Below are 23,481 nucleotides of genomic sequence, written 5' to 3'. Positions count from 1 at the left end.
GTTTCTCATTCAACTGCAGGAAGGAGGATTATGGCAGACCTACAGAAGAAGAGGAACAGAAGAAGAGGAACAGAAGAAGGAACAGAAGAAGAGGAAAAGAAGAAGAGGAGTCGACAATGGAAGAAGAGGAACAGAAGAAGAGGAGTCCATTGCCCAGCTATGTCTAATAACTAACATTTTAAAAATTGTTAATTAGGAAGCTGCTTTTATTGAACTTTTGGATCCCTTTTCTTTATTGTTACTTGATTAAAGGAGTTTCTTTGTGTTATCAGAGGAATGGTTAGGTATGCCTTGATCCCACTATGATATGCAAGTCCATGTTCAGGAGTCTCTTGAGGAGGGATCGACTTAAGCCAACCATTGAAGAGAGGGTAAGATTCAAGTCTTAATACCTGTCTTATTTGGATATCTTTCTTTCTCAATGATGAGAATTGCCACCTCTTTTGATTCGTTTTTCATGTTTTTTTTTTCTCTTAAAGATGCAAGTAATGCATCCCTCTGTAACCTGTGTTAAAAAGACAAGCTTTCATTCATATAAGGATGGGGTAGACTGCAGCCAACCCCTGAAGTCAGGGTAAGAAAGAATCACATAATGGAATTTTTTTCATCTTGTTAATTTAAGTCAGCCAAGTCACTAAGGTAAACTGATGTCTGTTTTTGTCTGTCATCGTTTGTTGTTCATTGTGCGTTAAGATTAAAAATTTTGAATTTCTTTGGAACCACTGAACCAATTTCAGCCATATTTTGTATAAAGCATCTATGGATGAAGAGAAACAAAAATATTGAATTTTTTGGTTTCTGCTTACCTGGGGCCTGAGGGTTTGGGTTAAAACCATCAAAATTAATACAATCTTTTGAAGTCTTTACTGGAGGTCTCCAGGACATCAAGCTGTTGGCATCAATTCCTGGACCCTTCTTTACATTTTTTTACTAACTCTTTTTTTAAGCAAAATTTTCACTCACACTTAGGCTAGCAAAAGAAAAATCTTCTTTAGGTATATTTTTAGAATTTGCATGAATAGCTGCATTATTTGGATGTTTGTCATCAACTTGCACTCTATTTCTTCTTAATTAATTATTTAAATTTAAGTACTCTTTACATTCTTGACTTTTTTTTTTCATAAACAGAGGGAAGACAGACCTTGACCCCAGTATGAAATGGAGACTGTCAACTGCCCATTTATGTGAAGAGATTTCAAGAATTCATAAACATAATGGTAAGAAATAATTTCTATACCCCGCACTTCTTAATTTCTATCATTTTATCTCCCATTGTTATCATACTTTAACTAATTAATATTTTTTCTTCTTTGGTAGAAAATATGATATCCCATGAATCAACTAAGCTATCTTAACGACATTGACCAAAGGAAGCTGTGCAATACAAAGGATCTGTGTCATTGTGTTAAGGATTAGTGGATCTTTGACCCTACATTATTATGAAGGATTTGTGAACTTGTGTTAAGGAGCTGTGACCCTGTTTTAAGGATCTGTGATTTTGTGTAAAGGACCAATGACCTAAGCATTAAGGATCTGTGACCCTGGTTTAAGGATCTGTGATTTTATTTAAAGGACCGATGACCTAAGCATTAAGGATCTGTGACCCTGTTTTATGGATCTGTGATTTTGCGTAAAGGACCAATGACCTAAGCATTAAGGATCTGTGACCCTGTTTTATGGATCTGTGATTTTGGGTAAAGGACCAATGACCTAAGCATTAAGGATCTGTGACCCTGATTTATGGATCTGTGATTTTGGGTAAAGGATCTGAGACCTTGATTTCAGGAGATTTTATTGTAGAAGTTTTCATAGTGGAAGAAATGATTGCAACCAACTGCCACAAGTGTTTGTAAGTTTCAATCTTGGTTTGCTCTATGTTCTCAGTGAATTTTTCTTATTTGATATAACGTCTACATGATTCTTTAATGTCTTAGTTTTGCTTTTCAGAATTGGCTCAAGTTTTCCTGGAACTTATAGTGACATCCTATGGAGAGGTGGAGTTTGTTTCTCATTCAACTGCAGGAAGGAGGATTATGGCAGACCTACAGAAGAAGAGGAACAGAAGAAGAGGAACAGAAGAAGGAACAGAAGAAGAGGAAAAGAAGAAGAGGAGTCGACAATGGAAGAAGAGGAACAGAAGAAGAGGAGTCCATTGCCCAGCTATGTCTAATAACCATTTGCAATATTGGTAAGTAGGGAACTGCTTTTATTGAACTTTTGGATCCCTTTTCTTTATTGTAACTTAATTAAAGGAGTTTCTTTGTGTTATCAGAGGAATGGTTAGGTATGCCTTGATCCCACTATGATATGCAAGTCCATGTTCAGGAGTCTCTTGAGGAAGGATCGACTTAAGCCAACCATTGAAGAGAGGGTAAGATTCAAGTCTTAATACCTGTCTTATGTGGATATCTTTCTTTCTCAATGATGAGAATTGCCACCTCTTTTGATTTGTTTTCATGTTTTTTCTCTCTCAGAAATGCAAAGTAATGCAGCCCTCTGTCCCCGTGTTAAAAAGACAAGCTTTTATTCACATACAGATGGGGTAGACTGCAGCCAACCCCTGAAGTCAGGGTAAGAAAGAATCACATAATGGAAATTTTTCATCTTGTTAATTTAAGTCAGCCAAGTCACTAAGGGCATACATGTACTATTGTCTGTTTTTGTCTGTCATCGTTTGTTGTTCATTGTGCATTAAGATTGAAAATTTTCAGTTTATTTGGAACCACTTAACCAATTTCAACCATTTTTGTATAAAGCATCTGTGGATGAAGAGAAACAAAAATTTTGAATTTTTTGGTGTTTGCTTTCCTAAACCATCAAAATTAATACAATCTTTAGAAGTCTTTACTCGGCCGCCAAGACATCAGGCTGTTGGTATCAATTCCCGAAAACTTCTTTACATTTATTTTACTAAATTTTTTTCTTAACAAAATTTTCGCTCACACTAGCAAAAGAAAAAATCTTCTTTAGGTATATTTTTAGAAATTGTGTGAATAGCTGCAATATTTGAATGTTTGTCATCAACTTGCACTCTATTTCTTCCTAATTAATTATTAAAATTTAAGTACTCTTTACATTCTTGACATTTTTTTCATAAACAGAGGGAAGACAGACCTTGACCCCAGTATGAATTGAAGACTATCAACTGCCCATTTATGTGAAGAGATTTCAAGAATTCATAAACATATTGGTAAGAAATAATTTCTATACCCCGCACTTCTTAATTTCTATCATTTTATCTCCCACTGTTATTATAGTTTAACTAATTAATATTTTTTCTTCTTTGGTAGAAAATATGATATCCCATGAATCAACTAAGCTATCTTAACGACATTGACCAAAGGAAGCTGTGCAATACAAAGGATCTGTGTCATTGTGTTAAGGATTTGTGTCATTGACTATTATGGATCTTTGACCCTGCTTTATTATGAAGAATTTGTGATCTTGTGTTAAGGATCTGTGACCCTGTTTTAAGGATCTGTGATTTTGTGTAAAGGACCAATGACCTAAGCATTAAGGATCTGTGACCCTGTTTAAAGGATCTGTGACCTTGTTTTAAGGATCTGTGACCCTGCTTTTAGGATCTATGACCTTGTGTTAAGGATCTGTGACCTTGTGTTTTGTTTTAAAGATCTGTGACATTGGTTAAGGATATGTGATTTTGTGGGAAGGATCTGTGATTTTGTTAAAAGGATCTATGACCCTGTGTTCAGGATCTGTGACATCTAATATTATCACTTATGAATTGACATTTTTGAAAAATGAAATTGACAAATTTAACATCTAGATATGCTATCATCACCCCAGACATTTAATTTCCTCACCAGATTCTAGTAAATAATTACATGTGTAGTAATTGCCCGGATAGACTTGAAGAACATTCTGCATGAACATACATTTTATTTGTGTGTGACATTTTCTATAGATGTTTTTCCTATACTAAATTTTAATAACAATGATTTGGATTATACCATTACATTTGATGTATGATGTGGTATTGAATATTTAGGATAAGTGCATTCCTGCAGTATGATACTCACTATAAATAAGTGTTTATGTCTACTCCATTGTTAATTTGATTTATATGATGATTAATTTTAATGTTTTAACATTTATATATAATAATTAAAATTTATACATGGAATCTACAATCATGAATTATATGTAAGCTTTCTAAAGTTTTTCTGAGTTTTGTATATATCTATAAATGATTATCTAATTTTAATATATATTCTTTTTGATGTGACATCTGGTATAACAATAAAATATAAATTTTCTGAGTTATGTATGGCTATTTTCAAGGAATCATCCAGTAAATGATATATGTAAAGCTTCACAATGAGACAACAAAAATTTATAAACATGAGAACTGTTTTTATTGCATCCATCTTGAAGAGTATTAAAGTGAAATGACAGTGATATTTAACAGTACTTATTAAATCTCATATATACTTAGATTCTTTACAATGTGAATAAATAAAATATTACAAGTAAAAATGAGTTGGGTTTTTTGTTCTTTGGAATACAGTCTTCTGAGAGAATATATAGTTCAATGACTTTTAAAGAGTGTACCTTTTTAAAACCAACGAAAAGAAAAAGAAAAGAAATGTTTCATTTCTTTTTGTTGTTAACAGGTAACCCTGGCTGATATTTCATGGCTGTAGGAACCAGGGGCATGGAGTGGCATACATATATGTGAATAGTATACTAGAAAAAAAAGTTTCTTTATGATGTGTCCCCTCAATAATTACAATTGGACCTTTTTATTTTGTTTTTCAAGGAATTTTTCTTTGGTATAGTGCTGACTTAAACTGAAAAATTGAAATGATTGCCCCTCCCCCCATTTGAATTTGGTTTCTACTGGCCTGCATAACATAAGTATGGGCCTTTGGCAAAGGAGTGGGTGTATCTGTCAATTCTATGCTAACTATTGATTGTGTTTTTTGAGGGTTTTTTTTTTGTTTTGTTTTGTTTTGTTTTTTTGTTTTGGTAAACTGGAGGGTACCTTTCAAAAGAATTGAGGGACATAAAACAAAGTTATCATTTACCATTGCCTTTTCAGTAAATAAAAATAAAGTACATAAAACCAATAACAAAAACATTGTGTTTAATTTCATGCAGTGATTATAGCATACCGGTAAATATTTCTAGAGCTAGATTTTTACTTAATATACTGTATTTCACACTTTAAAATGATGTTTTATATGGTAGTTCATGGTAGATATTATATCTAGTTAAACAATTATTCATATGCTATAATTTTCAAAATTTATATTTTGTGCAACATTATTAACTACTTTAAAAGTTGCAACCACAGACTAAATAATTTTGTCAATATATAGAATACTATAGAGAATATAACTACTATATGATTGTTCCCCCTCAATAATAATGTCTGATGACCCCCCCCCCCCTTTTTTTTTTTTTTTTTGCTTGTCAAGGAATTTTAGGAAGTTGATAGTGCCCCCAACTGATAAAATATGGTTGTTTGCCCCCCCCCCCCCCCCAAGCTGAAATTGCTTCCTATGGACCTGAACAAGTTAAGAAATGCAGGATATCAACAGTCTCTTCTTAAGTCATCATTTCACAAGTTCTATGGTCAATACTATAATACAATGACCTTATCAGAAAATACAACAGGCCTGTAGGAAGCAATTTCACTTTGAGGGGGCACAACCATACATTTTCGGTTGGGGGAGGGGCACTATCATGTACCAAAATTCCTTGACAAGCAAAAAAAGAAAAAGGTCATCAGACATTATTATTTAGGGGAACACAAGCATATAGTAGCTGTTTTCTATAGTATTGTATATATCGACAAAATTATTGGGGGGGGGGGGGCATGCCTTGCCCCCCCCCCCCTCTTGTTCCTATGGTAATGTACAATCAATCATTAGGTCAAATGCTGACTAACATTTTCATACTAATTGTTAGGCCATTAATTACAATTGAAATATCTGGATTTTTCTGTTCACTTGATCATGACAAGAAGCACATGGCAGGTGTGACTGGGCAACAGGGGGATGCTTATTCCTCAATGGCACCTATTCCCACCTTTGCTGTTTTTTGGAGGTCCATGTTTCCTCTGCTACCCATTTGTATTATTTAAATTGCACGATTACTCTTTGTAATCTCCATAATTCATTTGTATAATTATTTATAAAGACATAAATAGGTAGTTTTTAGTAGGCCTAAATTAGCAAGAGTTATTTCCTGTTGGCCCCTTTTTGGAGGTCAACATGCCCATATTCCTTCATTATTCAACCAACTTTAACTTTTTATACTGGCCATTGTGGGGTAGGAAGCATTGTTTTTTTGAAAAAAGCCTCCTTTACATCATATTTTTATTCTATAAAGATTTTCCCCCAAATATTTCTGCTACATCCTCTTAAATTTGGTAAAATTACCAGGTTGACCACCAAGAGGGTTGCCAAGGGAAATAACTCGGAAAGAAAATACGTCATACGAAAACTGTCTATAGAAACAATGTCTTTCTTTGGTTTTTAGTCTGGGAATGTATACATTGCACCTATTGCAGAAAAAAAAAATCATGACCTGCTTTTGTGTCATTATGTAATTTTTCTGCAACAGCTGCAACATTAATTCCTATATCAAAAACTGAAAAAAACATTTCATTATTTTTATTAATCATGAAATTTCAAATCCTAGAAATAAATGATTTACAAATGATTTTCAATATTTAATTTTAAGACACTGTAAGTACAAGATGTTCCAACAAAAGATTTTAAACTATGTTCATTACCAGAATAAGAACAAGCAATACTGTTTATACTTTTATTACTGTTTATTTACCAATACTTCATTTGCATTGATAGTATCACAGTTAGAATTACAAAAGTAACACAAAATACAAATTACTATACAAGTACTTGTCAGGAATATAACTACTCAAAGTAACACATCTTAAGTACATTAATGCAATATGACAACTTTAATGCAGTTTCTGTCTTTGAATAACAGAAAAGAATAAGAACAAATTCACAACAAGAAACTTAAATCATCATCTGGCTGGTACTCAACTGGTTCCTTCTCCCTGAAAATTAACAATTTTTAATTAAGTTTCTGACAGTTTCTGAGTGTTAAGTTTCAGAAAAGCTTACTTGAATCTTTGGCTCAGATGAGCTAAATCGATATAATTTTATCATAAATGACAAAAAGTTTAAAAGTGTACAGATCTATTTTACCTGACAAATAACCTAGCTCCTGTTTTGCCTTTCAGTGTTGCTTTGTCACCTTCTACCAGCAGTATACAGCCCTCCCTCAAACCCTATCAAAAGTAAAACAAGAATAAGCTTAGCTTTACACAAAAATATAAATCCTTACTTATTTTTTTCCAATATGAATATACTAAATAATTATAATTGTAAACCAAAATGAACAGTCATAGCTTTAAATTTTGATATACTTAAAAAAAACACATGATGGTTGAGAATCTTTCTGACTGTAGAGAGTATTACTGACCAGGACTGATGGAGAGGATTCATATTCATGGTACTGTTTGATTCTTGCCTCCCTGGTTTCCTGCATATAAGGAATATCCAATGTATAAAACTTTAAATAAAAGAGATGAATATCATATTTTATTAACAGTTTGATGTCCCTATAGTGTTCTAGAACCAGAAAGTGTAATGCTCATATGGTCACTGTTCTTTACTGTGTTAGTTTGTTTATTTCAATCCTTTTTTTTTTCTTTTTTTTCTTTTTTTTTTGGGGGGGGGGGGGGTATTCCAACTTGTAAATGTATCTTAAGCATTGCATTTTTCTCTTTTTAAGCAACTATTAAAAGTTCATTATATTTGATTTTAACGTAAATTGAATATAGATCAACGAGAAGCCTGTGTATACATTTAATCATTTATGTAATAAAATGACAGTTCCTAATTACAATGATCATATGACCATTCTTGGTATGCACCTAGCTATTTTTATACAGTCAAACCTTGTTATCTCAAACTCAATGGGACTGAGAAAAAAGTTTGAGATATTCAAGGGTTCGAGACATCCAGGGTGAAATACTTAAAGAATAAGGATCTGCAACTTTCAAATCACTTCGACATAGTATTCAAGATATTAGTGTTCAAGATACCAAAGTTCAACTGTATATAGTACATACCCCCATGTGTTTACTGTTGGGATCAGGGTCCTGGTAATGAGGGTTTATGTTGAAAGGCACAAGACCAATGGCATCAAATGTAGGTGGGTACACTATCGGCATGTCATTAGTGGTGTTGATGCTACGAGTAGCTACATTAGTTCCAGCACTGGAGCCAATATATGGGACATTCTCCTAGAGAGATAAATATATTCATATTCATTACACCATTTCAATGGATCGTTTTCTTGAATGCAACATAATATGAGAGATACAATATTTTTTTTCTTCTTATTTTGAAAATCATATCATTTTACAATTTACACTACCTCAAGAATATAGATTTTTTGATGATTTACTGGTATATGGACTTTCAACAATGCACTTATTTCCCAGTGACTTACAGTTACTGGTTAGGGTTTATGTTTTTGGAATACACTGTACATGTACCCTTATGTTACCTTTGTGACTCTCTCTCTGATCACCTCTACAATCTTTTCATCATACAGTGTTTTAAGCAGCCTGAAGGTATTTCCTCCACCTATTAAAATAGAATTCCAATACCTTCAAGGTTTTCAGTATCAATCTATTGTAATAAAAAGTAAATAATTTTTCAATACATGTATAACTCTACCTATGAAAATAGCTTGGGCAGACTTGACTGCATCTACAGCATTTTTGTGTTCATGAATTCCATCAAGGTCATATCCTGCAAATATAAAAACATATACATGTATATAGATATTGTATCTCTCCAACTGGAATTAAAAATTACACTTTCAAAACATATCATTTTTAATCATTAAACTGAAGCTTAATGTACAATATTGCATATCTATTACCCATCTCATTGAATGCCGTCTTTGCAATTTTTGTGTATCCATCTCTGTCATGAAGTGCATATGGAATGAACAAAACCTTTTGAACAGAACTGTAAAAGGACAATATATGCAGAATTATCAGTGAAATAAAGAAGACCAGACCAGGATTCAAACCTGCTCTACCAACTAAGCTATCTGGTCACTGGCTATTGAACTTCCCTGACTGCCACATCCCTCCCTCCTTTAATAGGTCTTCACCCCACGAACACCCAACCCAGGTTCTTCCCTGACAGGTCTTTCACCTGTCACTTCCAGGGCATGGCATGAAACAAAATGTAACTGGAGAGAAAAAAAAAATGTGACGGATCATACCATAATTTGAACCCATGCTCCCTGAATCACTAGCCATTTGCACAACCAACTGGCCAACAGTGATTGAACCTGCCTAAATCCCACACATATAACAGGGAGGGAAAAATATGGAGAGCCCCACCAGGATTCAAATTGCCCCCCCCCCCCCCCCGAACCCTAGACAGGTACTCTAGCAGCTTAACTATCTGGCCACCAGTGACCAAAGCTTTCTGGCCACCATATCTGGCTAGCTGCAATATTGAATTAAGAGGAAGGAAAATGACAAAATCTAAAATTCAAATTCTGGAATTGGAGATCTACCAACCATGCATCCCAATGGCAAACATGCTGAACACAATTTTGAAAAAAAAAATATCAGCACTGAATCATGGTAATTTATATAACATTCAAATTACATGTCATGTTGAACCAATTAGGGGTTTATCCCGAAACTTTGCCTTTTTTATGTATATATAGCCTCCTACCAGGTACCTATATACTAGTATATTAAGGTCCCTGCTCCTACTATAAAAATACTTTTGTATTTTTTATAGTAGGCTTTCTTATATATAAAGAAGACAAAATTTCGTGACAAGTTCCTGTGCTTAAATTTAAAAAAGGTAGTGACCCCCCTCCCCCCCCCACCCCCCCCCCCCCACCCCCAATCAACTGACAACAAACTGAGGTTCACTTTCTGTATCTTAAATTGTGATATATTACATGTACATTTATGTATAATAAAACTAATTGCAAATCTAAAACCACAAAGAAATTGTCAAATATTGACTATTTTATGTTGATATAAATAAAATCGTCATGGTATAACAAAAACTAGGTTCAAGACTACACGCCCCCCTTTTTCGTTCATGTACACAACCTTCTTTAAAAAAGAAATATAAATATGAATTTTTTCTGTAAACAACCATGTTCAACTTACTTAGAAAGGAAAGCTATAATCTGATCCTTACAGTGATCTAAATAACCGCCTCCATGAAGCGTTGAATTTGATATCAGAAGCAAACGCCTCATTATTGTTGTTCCCAGTTGAAATTGAAAGTGAAAGTAGCTCGAAAGGCTATTCCCAGGGGGTGGGGATGGGGTCACAGGTGTACTTTTTTAAAATAAGAATACGTGCTATTGAATAGAGAATTGGCGGATACTATGTGAAATAAGTGGCTATTGGACCTGTGTAAGTTGTTGAAAAGAGGGGGGGGGGTGCATACTGGTGATATATATAACAGTATAGTTGAAATTGACATCCCTCGGAAAACCATTGACAATCGACGAGTCAGCGGAGGTTGACAATGGTTTTCAGAGGGGTTTCCATTTCACCTATTACCCTCTAAATCATGCACTACTAATTTTATAACACTGAATGACTGAAAAAATCGGAAATACGTATAGATATAAGTTGTTCTGAATCAGATCTCGTTTTGAAAGGCTTTAAACTCTCCGCTTACGGTTTTCTCAGTAAGAAAATCTTGAAAATGATTCAACGACCTCTAAATTGTTTGTCTGGTACTCAAGAAATCTTTGTCCTTCAATAATTTCGCTTTTCCACACTCGCAAACATTTTTTTCTTCTGTTTGTTGTTTTTGCAATCGATCGTACTCGGACTCAATCTATTTTCAACGTCGTGTTAATCCAGCTTATTTCAAACGCACAACTGACGTGGTCTTATTCTACGGCAAACTGTACGCGCATAAATTACACGCCTATGATAAATATACATTTATTTCATAACTAAGAGGGAAACAGCCAAACTTTGTCCCGAGGTAGTGGATAGATAAGATACTTAGTATATAGGTCCCTGGTAAGGCATGAGAAACTGTTGCCCGAGACCGAAGACCAAGGACTACAGTTCGACTATTTCCCGAGTTGTCATGAAATAAGTGTTTTATTACCTAACCTATTATAATAATTTCGTATATTATATTTCATGCAAATTTGTTAAATTTAACATTCGTTAAAAACACTATTACCCTCCGAATGAAACAAAAACACGCCTTCTAGCGTGATAAAACGTATAAACAGTCAACAATGCTTAACAGCAGCTGTTATTTAAAAAAAAAATAGTGACTGCGCAGAATTTATGCGCGCACTGATTATTTAAAGTTATATGTATCTGTATATAACATTCAGTATAATATAATAAATATTCCATGTAGCTTAGAGTAACATTGAAAATTTTCATCCCTCGAAAACCATTGTCAACCTCGGCTGTATCTCGGTTGACAATGGTTTTCGAGGAGTGAATCTTTTCAACTACACAATTGTTTTCGAGGGGTAAAAACTTTCAATGTTACCTTCAAATACATGCAATATTTAGAAAAATAATGATGTAGACATAATAATAAATGGATTTTGAAAGTACATCGACAACAGTTCTTAACATTTCCTGGAAGAAAACTTAACAAGATAGATATTAATTACATTCTGAATTAAATAAGAGATATTAATGGTGTAACTATGACATATTTATATTGATGCATGCATGTATTGTTTATAGTAAACATCGACATGCATGGTAACTTGAAGGGTTGAATATAACAACTGCGTTTAACTAATAAAGTTAAGATCTAGTAAATGAAAGGGGTCTACTTTTTCCACAAATTGTTCTCAGAAACGACAATTTAGTTGTTCTTGATCTCTTCAATGAAGTCGACTTATTTATGTAAAACATATGCATTTATGTAAAACGTAATGAAGACCTCAAATAGTGGAATGACCTGACAACCCTAGTCTCATGGACTAGCCCAAGGGAATATCAAGCGAAGCTTTAGGGAAGTCAGGCGACTGAATCATAATGTATCTGAAAAAGTTGGCAGAGAAAATAAAGTAATTAAGGGTAAGAACAGAATAGAAGTATAACAAATATCAGCACCAGTGGCAAGTATCCTAGGGAATTGATATTAAGTTCTAGGTGTAGTAAATCTGAAGAAGATTGAGATATCCGATTCTTCCATATCAATAGGAACCTGGAGGAGAAACACAAGTAGTACCTTAGTTACTCAGTCCCCATCTCTAGATAAGGAAAATTTTTAGTACTATTTGATTTACCCTCAGACAGAGCGGTCTTAATTATCATTCAAATCATTAACTCAGACAGAGTAAGAGGAAACCTAAATATCCCTTGTAAGAACCCAATCATACAAGTTACATTTTGGTGGTAGCTGGTCAAGGGATAGAGTACAAGGCGTATTCTGATTAAATTTTGATTGTTGTCTGATTTACTTTGTATTAAAAACTTTAACACGTGAATAGCTACGGGTACTTGGGGAGGGGGGGGATAAGGGTTCATGTTAAATTATTCTTGTAACTGTTCAAAGAAGTATTAGCGTGTATTGTGCAGGAATGTCTGAAATCATAGTAATATCTTCATGTTAATTTAATCTTGTTGCTGTCTAAAGTTGGTTATGAAATCGGCAATAGCATGTTTTGAGGAGGAATATAAACGATACAAACTACAGGTACGTGGGAGAAAACATCGGGGCTCAAGTTAATATCCTCGTTTTAAATTAATCTTGTAAATATCAAAAGTAGGTAGAGTATTAGCGTATATTGTTTGTTTAACATTCCTTCAAGAATTTTTCACTTGCCGGTGAAAGGTTGCGAATTTAAACCTGTACCACTTACGGCCTTTGAGTAGTGAGGGATCTTTTTCATGCCAGCACCTACTGTGACACGGGGCCTTGGTTTATACATCTCATCCGACCCCAGTCTTGCAGTGGGTTTCGAACCTGCGGCATAAGGTTAAACTCCTTACTTCGCGTCTCTGGAGCAAACGCTCTATCCACTGCGCCACGCGGGCGTCTCATGCTACAGGTAGGTTGGGATAAACACATTTATAGGATCAGTGTTTTTACATATAAAATTAATCTGGTACATGTTAAAAGTAGGTAGGGAAATAATGTGCATTGTGAAGGAATCTATAAGTTTAATTTAAACTAATTGTAGTTAGTATAAATCATCCTAAATCAGCGTGAAATGTACACCTGTCAAAAATAGATAGATGAATAGCGTGTGTTATTTCGGAAACTAGGTTAATAGAATTTACAAGAATCTCTCCTATCAATGTTGAATGTCAAAAGTAGATTTGGAAATGCCCTCTATTGCGATTGGATATACCTCTGTACGCCGTAAGTTTTGTGAGATCTTGGCGCTATGTTAGTTGTTCAAGTACAAAAATCTTTTGAAGTCAAAGAAGTGAGAAAATCATGTGTTTTCTTTCTTAATGTAGGCAGATTTGTTCGAAGTAATAAATTTATGATTATTTTATTAAATTAAAGGGGAAATACTAATTTCTAACTAACAACTTGAGTCGGTTGAAAATCATTTCATTATTAGAATGTGGAATTATATGTGATCCAGCTGATTAAAAATATATCGTATTCCACATCTTATATGCAACTTTCGTTACTGCTCACATTGCAACTCTGTCATCAGTTTTTAGTTAATCCTATATGGGGGATTGGGTTGGGTGAAAAAGGGGGCGGGGTCGGTGGGCCCTAAAGCAGTCTCTAGAATCTGCCTGATTCACATGTCCACATGTAACGAGGCTTTTCCATTTCCCAATTCTCTTTTGGCATGCACATAAACAAATTGCAAATTTACTTCGGAGGCATACAGTATACTGTAAATGAGTCCATCATACCCTTGCAGAAAATCCAAAAAGGAATAGTTACCAGATGTACCATCTTTCCTGGTTGTTCACGGGGATGATAATCGTGGCAGGCAGAGAGAGAGAGAGAGAGAGAGAGAGAGAGAGACTCCAGATTATACCAGTCTCCGATTTGAGGATTCATGGATGATCTCACTTTGACAATATTGTCCCACATAAAGAATAGATGGGTTCTAATGGCTTTGAATAAAAGTGTTTCACGGGAAAGTATGAAGCTTAAGCCGAAGAAGTTAAGATATTTGGTGATAAAAAGTACTGTCAGGTTTAGATATATGGTCAACAAGAAGTGATCCCAACCATAGTGGGTCACCCAAATAAATGCTTTAAGAAATGGTTTGATGAATCCCTCGTATAGACAAATGTAGATCTGAGACAAGATGCCTCAAGAGGCAAGTCCAGGCATGGCTTAAAAAAGTGGATGGAAAAGGATGACTTGGGAGTACAGAGCCTGTATGTATACTAGTCCGGGATTTTACCTAATACGTATGTGGCTTCTCCCGATAGATAAAGTGGTGACCACTACAGCTGAAGCCATAGAATGGCTACCTAGATCCCACCCTCTTTTACACCGATAGGACTTAATAGTATGCCATTCAAGTTGTTGTTGTATACGCTCAATTCAGGTACCTACATGTAAATGTCGCCTAATCATGATACCGATGGACATATATCAAAGTCACTTGAGCGATCATTCAGACATGTACGAGAAGAAAGTGGCCAGAATCAGTAAGAGGACCAAGCAAAGAGCATGCGGAACCTAAGGGATTTTTTTTTGAAATACGTGTACCGTGATACAAAGGACATGATGCACTTCCAGCAGTGGGCAAAGGCAACAACTTCAGAAAGGCCAAATATGGTCCAAGCAAAAGTGAGGTGTCCAGAAGAAGACCAGAGGTGAACAAAGGCATAAGGGCATGGAAAACCGGGGGTGCAAGTTACCAGTGAGACGGCTGGCACGGAAGGAATTTGGGGGGGGGGGGCAGTTCACATTTTCTTTCTTGTATGCTTCCATCTCCTGCAAATCTGCATGAACAGTGGGGGCTAACTCATAACCCATTGTACAAACTGTGAGGAAAGAGAGGGGCGTTAGGCACACATTTAACACGATTAGATGCAAGGCAGCCGGGAAGTTCAAAATGCACAATGACGTTTAATCACGCTATTCAAACATTAAGCATAAGAAAATGCTTAAGAAAATACTAAAAAGTACAACGAGCATAAGCGAATAAAATCCAAACCACTTTTTTCCGTGTCGATGGATGAGAGGAGGGAATTACTTCTTTCCGAATTACAGGGGATGATCTTAAAATCCTGTAAGGAATTCTCTCGGTACTTCCATGACCATCGTCACAACGCAGCTAGGGTTCCCGAGTCCACACGTGGTCGTGGGACCCCTGACAAACTTGTTTGAATGTAGCGGCTAACATGTGGAGACAGGCATGGAATGTGCCACAATATTTCTCAGATGACAAAAAATCGTCGTTGGCTATTGCAATTTCCGCCATTTTCCAAGATGACTGCCGCTTAAACAAAATAACTGCATTTCAATTCAATACTGCCTGACCTAGCATAGACTTATATGATGTCATATTTGTCATTGTTTAGCCGTTTTGTGATATATTTTGGTATTTTGAAAGATATTAAGTAAAATGAAAGAATTGATGTCACTAAAAATGGCAGAAAGTTGAGGGGAAAAGGCAAACCAAAGATATAATAATTAACGCAAAAACAAAATTTCAATAGATGGAAGCTTCAAGTAAATCTCAGGAGCCAGACAAGGAAGTCAAACATACCTCGGGCAAGATTTGAGAGATTTCGTTAACGAGCTGCTACGGAAACTGAGCTGACAGTTCATAGAGAAGACCTGAAAACATCATGTAACATCAGAACGTACTCTGAGCAAGAGAAGATCTAGTAAATCCGAACCGACCAAAGATAAAATAGAAAAATGTTGGTCAAGCTAGAGGAGCAGCTGGAAAGAACATGGAAGATGGAACAAACGCTTCAAAGAAGTACTTAATAGACCAATATTTAACAGCTTATGTAGGGGAAGACCTGAATACAAAACATGGGAGAAGCAAGAAAGGAATAAAAACCGCTATCTTTATTTATATAGAAAATGTATAAAATTTCGGCAGGGATTGACGAAATACCAACAGCATGGCCGTAGGAACCAGGGGGGATGGGTGGCAGTGCCCCTCCCAATAATTTGCCGATATATAGATTACTACAGAAAACATAGCTGCTATATGCTTCTGCCACCTCAATAAAAACGTTGTGATGACTTTTTTTTTTTGCTTGTTAAGGAATTGTTGGTAGTTGATACTGCCCGGCCCCCACCAACTGAAAATGTATGGCTGTGCCCCCCCCCCTCCCCCACACTTAATTGCCTCCTACAGGCCTGAACAGAGGCACTGAGGGCTGGAGGACAAGAAGTAGTGAAATATGTGTATATACTGTTCAACAAAATATGGAAAGCAAATTGAGTGGAAAATAATGACTGATTGTCAAGAACTTAAATTGTGCAAAAATTGGAGGGGCATTACATGTACATCGCCTTGTTTAGCAAACAAGACCCAATGTCGTGTAATATGGAAAAGAATAAAAGAGGCAATAAACAAAGTACTGAGAGGCGAACAAGTTGGATTTAAATCAAACCGAAGCTGTCAAGACCAGAAAAGTTGCAATTATTTGAGACCAATCTGTAGAATTACAACCAATACTTTACATCAACTTGATATTGGGAAAAAAACCGCATTTGATATCAATAATAAACAAAGCTTATGGAAACTGCTAAGACGTTATGGAATCCCAGTTATGATAAAGACACCTCCTCTCCAGAAACCTGGCGAAGGCGCTCGATAAAGAACCGATGCTTTTCTCCACTCCACTTATTCGGTATTTTTTCTCATGAGAAGCACCAATTAAATTTAGGTTTTCATAAGCAATTGACATCTCAATGCACGTGTTACAAATAGGCTTAATGTGATTAACTGGTCGAAAGATAAGAAAAACAATCAGGATTTGTAATTTTCCCGGAATACGTTGCTGCAGCAAGACCGTAAAAAAATGAATGAAGTTTGTCAGGGGTCCAGTCACGAGTGGACTCAGGACTCCTGACGTTATGAGGATGTTTGATGACCATTTAGTATTTTATACATTTTTACATCAACTAGATTAAAAGACATCGTCCATATTTGAACATTTAGAATCTGAAAAAAAAGAGCAGATACCTTATATCTACAGTAAATTCATTTAAAGCCCAAAATATAACCATTTAAAAGAGATCATGTACAGAAATTCAAAAATCTCTGCATGCCTCTTTGTGTGCTTGTGAAGCTGTATAATGTTAATTATTGTATCATTTTTCTGAGCTTTTTTCTAGATCTGCGTCCTGAGTTGATATAAAAAGAGAAAAATTATTTATCTAACGTTTATCATTTTTATTCTCAACAACAAAAAAGACACAACAAATGTACATGTTATCATAAACAACCTTAAATTACAAATGACGAGGTCAAATGCCAAGCAAAAATTGATGTCCGCAGCATGTATGAAAGTGTCTCTCACTACAGGAAAAATCTGTTGCAAAAATGCGCATTCCTTAAAATCATAGTTTAAAAATTGCAGTTAAAACTGCCATTATAAAAAGTATTCATAAAAATTTGATTTCATCGATAATTAAAAAAATGTGCTTATAGATAAGCATTGTGTCTAATGTATTGTAAAATATCTACCCCAAAATGGCACCAATGAAATGAAGTATTGCAATATTTGTAATACTATAAGTCATGACAACCGACAACCAGTCCGTTGACTAGATTATGCAATCATGAGCATCAATTAACACCTTTCCCTGTTAACAAATACCATTCCCCAAAACCGTGTACATAAATTTCGTGTCTAGAGCAAGTTAGTAGACTAGTCAATGAACACAACACAAAAAGCAAAACAAGTCCAATCGTTCAATTTAAAGCAATAAATTGTTGATATTGGCAAGAAAAAAATCCATTCTACTTTATATAAAAAATTCTGCGATACGACTTCCGGATGTAGGCAGTGAACTCATCAGGGCAGTGCTTTGAATATAGACAGGGATAAACGTATTCGGGACTCAAGATAGAGACAAAAGTTTTAGTATAAACCATTGTAAATCAAAAAGCTTATGAATAAAAATAAATTAATCACAACACGATTCCAATTTGTACACACCCAATATGAGCATAGCAAACATGATAAAACCATGTACAATTTCTTCTCTAAAAAATGTCGATTGTATTTCAAGTGGACCCATTTACATTAAATTTGATTTGCACTTGTAACCATGAAATATTTTAACCAGGTCTAGATGAAATGGCTTGCACCATTCCTTTTTGCAGGACAGCTCCATTTTCTTCCCTCAGCACAGCGGGCCACACCAAGTAGTCCACCACATCGCCCTCGATTGTGTAAAAGTTGTATTTTTCCCGATCTACGGGGGTCCCGTGCCTGACTTTGAACTGTAAATACATAGGCGGATCTTGAACTACCATTTCCCAGCTGATGGCCAGACATTTTGTAATGTAGGGAGCGATGTCCTTCACTTCTTTCATATGGAAACTCCTCAGGTGTCGGGACTTCTGGAAATCTAAGACACTTAAGAAGTCCTAAAAAAAATTATACAACATACAATAAGTTTAATGTTTATAAAGTTTTAGATTGTCACATTTCAATACTTGTCTATCCTTTTACATATAGTATACTAGTACATTTACTTTTAACTGTCAAATCCGCCCGATTTTAGACGATCATATCAAAAGATTCTAGAACGAATTTTTATTCCTCCGAAACTTACAATGCCAAAGTTGTGCTCATTTAAAGGATCACTTCATATTTTTTTTAAAATCATTTGCTCAACAAAACAGTGCATTCTTACATCATACAAGCTGTCTAGAAAATCTCTGGATGGATCTTTCCGGAACTGGACAATCTGCTGACGAAGACTTGGTGGGATGTTCTCTGGCGTCGACTGTTTCTGTATAATAATATTCTTACATAAATTCTAAAATAAGATGTTATAAAATATATAAAAAAAAACAACACTAAATCTGCAAACAAAACAAAATAAAGAACGAAGATAAGAAAAATGGAATTGCGCGGTCTTGCTACTTACGGACGAGGGAGATCGTCTGCTGATGCTGTTACGTCCATGTGCGACGGAGGGATTGGTCAGCAGGGAGTACACCGAATCCAACTGTTGTCTGGCTGTTCTCCGACAATGGAGGTACGCTTCCTGGAAAACAAAAAAAAAAAAAATCTAAAAATACTCCGCAACATACCTATATCACTGAAGAACCCACATAGTGAAAAAGAATTATATGCGTACTGAGAAGGAAATATTGAACTTACCGTGCAGAAGTCCATTAGTATTTGTAACGATTTCTTTTCCTCTCTTTTGAATACTGTTGTAAGTTTTTCGTATGCTTCCCGCCAAAGGCCACCATAGAGTTCAACAGAGAACCGTTCTGAGATAATGCGCAGACGGTCAATGTCGTCTGCAATAGGGGCTTGGTGATGGAGCGAGGAAGCACCGTTCATTTTCATTGGGCTGGTACCATTGTGTTTTTTACTTTCTTGCTCATGTAACCTGTAAATATTATGTTTGACACCTATTTGTATAATAATTCAACGTGCATGAAATTTTTTCTTTTGTTAAAGTCAGATTTGGCACAACTGAGTTTCTTTAAACAGCAAAACAATAGTTAACTTTATTTCTAATTTTGAATGAATGTTATCCATTTTTTCCTCATGATATTGACCCTCTGCTTAGAGTTAATTTCTCTTCACACCCCTTCCCCAATAACCCCCTTTTTTATTCGAAAGTATATACCGTTTCATAAGTTCCTCGTTTAGCTTTTTTGCTTCCCGGAGTTTTTTATCAGCTTTGTTACACGCCTCTTCCTTTTCTTTGATCAATGACGTCATCGTCTGAATTTTGATTCCCTGGACTTTAATTTCCTCGTTCAGAGTTGAATGTTTCCTTAAAGAATTTTCTAACTCGGCTTCTTTTTCACCGTGAGCTACGGACAATTCGTCCATCTTACGCTTTAGGCTTTCAACTTCTGTCATGAGCGACGAAAGCTGCGTTGACATTTGAGCCTTCTCCTTTTCCACTCGGACTAAATTTGTCTTCTTTCCTTCTAGCTCTACTTCTAGTTTCTTTATTTTGCTCAACAAGATAGTGTTTTCCTTTTTCGTTTTGTCCAAAGCAATGGATTCTTCATTACGAAGATCTTCCAGGTTGTCTTTGTCAACTTCCAGACGAATTATTCGTAGTTCTAGCTCATCTATATGGTGTCTTAATGTTGTTACGTCTTTGCTGACCAGTTTCTGGGATATATCCAAACTGTCTACCCGCGGAGTTATATCCTCCTCTTTAGAGGTAACCTTTATGGATTCAATATTATCAATTCTAGGGGCAAGATTGCAGCACAACTTACTAATTTCCTCAAATGATTCTAAAATTTTCTGTCTCTCTTTGAGAGCAAGTCCCAGTCTTTCTTCAACTTCATCTTTAAACTTATCACCTTCTTTTGACACAGATCTCTTCAACTCTTCATATTCAGTGTTTGTTTCTTTTTCTTTTGCTTGGAGTTGTTTGTAAGAGTCTTCCAAACTTTTGATTTTCTCTTCCAATTGTGATTTTTCTTTTGATATATTATTCTTCAGCTTCTCATTCTCCGATACATTTTCTTTGAGTTTATTATTTTCTGTTCTGAGCTGTGCAATCTCGGATTTTAGTTTCTCTATCTCTTCATCTGCTGCCTTGTCTGCGACCTCTCCACCTTTTTCCACGGCGGGTACTTTCGTCTCCACGATGGGCGCTTTCTTCTCAACCTTGTCTGTCACAGCGACAATTGTTATCTGAGGTGTCTGCTCAATTTTCTTTTCAGCTTCTTTATCTTTCTCCTGTGGTGAATTAACTTTAGTTTCTTTTATTTCTGTTTTGGTATCCCCATTCTCTTTATTTTTATCCTTCCGATCCTGGAGTTTAATTTCGAGTTCTTGAATCAAAGGACTTTTTGGCTCCTCAGGCGGTGGTACCTCCGCCTCTTCCTTCTCTTCTTTATGGACATCGCCATTTAGCTGTTTACAAAAAAGATGTGCTCAAAACTCAACACAGTGTGAAACTATATACTTTTTTTTCATTTATTGATATAGTATACGTTTTTTTCTTTTCAAATTATTAAAAAATACTAGTAATCAAAATATTATTAGATCGATAAGTAAGTGTAAATTTTCACACTGAGCTGATACAATATTTTATAATAAACAATTTTCAATGCTGGTAAAAAAGTGAACGCACATTTTGTTGTGGCATATTGAATATTAACCCCTGTAGTGCAGCACGCCATTAATAAAGCACACAAGATGTTAATTAGGTAATTACCTGGGCTTTATCTGGAATACTTTCTTCCAATGGTGGTTTTCTTTCATCCTCAATGGTAACTGGGACTTGTTCTTTCCGTTTTGCATTTTTCTGTAATAAAAAAAGAAAATGTTTTTGAATTAATAACTGGTCCCCTATTCCCGGAGATCGTGGGTCATGGTCACAATGTATAGTAAGACGGGCTCTCTTTTGAAGATTATACAGCTGTTAAATGTTTGCTAAATGTTTTGTTTTAAATCTTTAACACATTTTGAATAGACTTTACAGTCTGTGAACAGAGAATTTAATCTGGATTATTCCGTAGTAGCTATCAAATCGCCATATATCATCATTCATGTTCATATAAGAATGAATATTATTTTGTAAGTGTTTAGACTTTTTTAAATAAGTCTATTTGTATATGACATTTTCCGACTGTTTGTATTATCATTAATTCGGCATTAACACATTTGAAAAATCGATATTCTTTTGCCTTCGCTGACACAAAGAAGTTGTAAAAAACAAAAAAACGGAATCGATTTTGACAATCAACCAAAATGACCAATTTTCACCATTTATGTAAATCACTGCTTTAGTTTACATAATGCTTTTTACCATAATTATTTTGCCTGAATTTGATTATCGTGTAATTTGGGATCAAAGATGTGAGATGTCTGAAATATCTGATTTTATACATATATTTGTACATAAATATATGCATCTTGTGCACATGAAATTGTGTTTATAAATAAATACGTTCATATTTGCTTCTTTATTTTATTTCATTTACTAAATATTTTATTGCTATACCCTAAATAGAGATCTATAAAATTCATGAATTATTTCCTCCTCCAGGAAAAATAAAATTAAATACACGCAACAGGAAATACTGATGAATATGAAACATGATGAAATAGAACGTCCCATTTCATGCATAATATTTCATTAAATACTCAGCCAATTTCTAGTATTCTTAAGTATGCTTTACATAGAGTCATGTTTTATATATAACACTGTGGATTACTAAATTACCATATCATAATTCACATACAAACCTGCACCTTTGATATATACAGTTACACAAAGAAAATCAATGCTAAGCGATCGAGACGATAAATAAAATTTTCGGCATTAACAGCTTTCAGAATTTCTAAAAGTGATTAAATAAGACTTAGTGAATCTTACCGATCTATCTTTGGGTTCCTTATTCCCTCTTTTAACCTTGCTTTTCTTCCCAAAACATGAGAACAAACTAGACATGGCTGCCTCCTACTTCCCTTCTTTGGATCGATTTACAAAGGATGTTCGGCTAATCCGATCACTCCACAAACCGGGAGTTAATCTTATCTATCTGTGATAAGACTGTATTTGTTAATCACATGGACACATCCACCCGTTAATCGGTCAAAATCCCCACATGTTCGCATCAGTATTGCACATAACCACTGTTTATTAATATAAATAATGAATTATGCACGTCGGGGAGAAGTTATTATTTTGGTCAGTATACACTGTAATAGCGAATTCTTATACAAACTTCACAATTGTGTGTTTTCGTATAAAACAGTATTGTACAGGATAAAATATGAAATCTCAGTACTGATCAGTTCAATGACAGTGTGTGACAGGTTGAGTTATTTACCCTTTATATATTGGTTCTACAGTTGAGTATAGCTATATAACTCTCTGCACTGACACATGGCCCCTCATGTGTAATTAAGAGCTGACTATGTACACATGTCAATATTGTTGATTACACATGTACTAATTATTGTGTCATGCTGAGTACAGTTATACGGGAATAATTGCACCATTTCAATGCTTTAATGCTTTAACCTTTGTGCGTATTTTATATAATCAGTGTTTTAACTGTTAAAATATAATAGGTATAAGATTAAATTTAAAAAATAATATTTTATCAGTAAAAATGCAAATGTTTCTTTTGTACACTTTGATAAAAGTATTACGGTAGATCCGTAATGGTTTTTTGTGTGTGCGTGTGTGTTTTTTTGGGGGGGGGGGGGTTGTTTGTTTGTTTTTTTTTTTTGATTGTTTGTTTGTTTGTTTTTGTTTTGTTTTTTGTTTTTTCAAAGGGAATGTGAAAATA

General features: G+C 35.0%; 2 protein-coding genes and 1 long non-coding RNA gene across 4 annotated transcripts; 1 reads left to right on the top strand and 2 right to left on the bottom strand.

The window, feature by feature from the left end:
* The first annotated feature begins 524 nt into the window (after positions 1–524).
* LOC133196466 (uncharacterized) lies at positions 525–3,717 on the top strand. Its single transcript, XR_009722351.1, has 8 exons — positions 525–574; positions 1,129–1,217; positions 1,318–1,849; positions 1,948–2,188; positions 2,273–2,371; positions 2,475–2,571; positions 3,102–3,190; positions 3,291–3,717. It is a non-coding gene; the product is annotated as an uncharacterized LOC133196466 (long non-coding RNA).
* A 3,064-nt stretch (positions 3,718–6,781) lies between these two features.
* Positions 6,782–10,339, bottom strand: LOC133196465 (alpha-aspartyl dipeptidase-like). The gene is made up of 8 exons (XM_061332359.1): positions 10,223–10,339; positions 8,956–9,044; positions 8,748–8,822; positions 8,575–8,654; positions 8,135–8,308; positions 7,483–7,542; positions 7,206–7,288; positions 6,782–7,054 (listed from the first exon to the last, which is right to left on the bottom strand). Exons 1-8 carry the CDS (start codon positions 10,312–10,314, stop codon positions 7,000–7,002), a joined length of 708 nt encoding a protein of 235 aa, XP_061188343.1. The 5' UTR covers positions 10,315–10,339; the 3' UTR covers positions 6,782–6,999.
* Positions 10,340–17,394: 7,055 nt separating this feature from the next.
* On the bottom strand, positions 17,395–22,844 carry LOC133197431 (uncharacterized). 2 transcript variants are annotated; one of them, XM_061333457.1, is made up of 7 exons: positions 22,560–22,844; positions 21,396–21,485; positions 19,836–21,091; positions 19,355–19,592; positions 19,119–19,238; positions 18,882–19,007; positions 17,395–18,612 (listed from the first exon to the last, which is right to left on the bottom strand). In XM_061333457.1, the coding sequence occupies exons 1-7, from the start codon at positions 22,632–22,634 to the stop codon at positions 18,301–18,303; spliced, it is 2,217 nt and encodes a 738-aa protein (XP_061189441.1). In that variant the 5' UTR covers positions 22,635–22,844; the 3' UTR covers positions 17,395–18,300. The 2 variants fall into 2 exon arrangements, with proteins under 2 accessions (XP_061189441.1, XP_061189442.1); XM_061333458.1 differs by having other exon boundaries at positions 17,396–18,612; positions 18,882–18,980.
* Between the last annotated feature and the right edge of the window lie 637 nt (positions 22,845–23,481).

This window comes from Saccostrea echinata, unplaced genomic scaffold, assembly GCF_033153115.1.
Source record: "Saccostrea echinata isolate AGI-Se365-2 ecotype Australia unplaced genomic scaffold, CSIRO_AGI_Sech_v1 ptg000030l, whole genome shotgun sequence".
NCBI classification, from domain to species: domain Eukaryota; kingdom Metazoa; phylum Mollusca; class Bivalvia; order Ostreida; family Ostreidae; genus Saccostrea; species Saccostrea echinata.
Note: the sequence above shows the minus strand (reverse complement) of the source record. Positions and strands in the feature narration are given on the sequence as shown.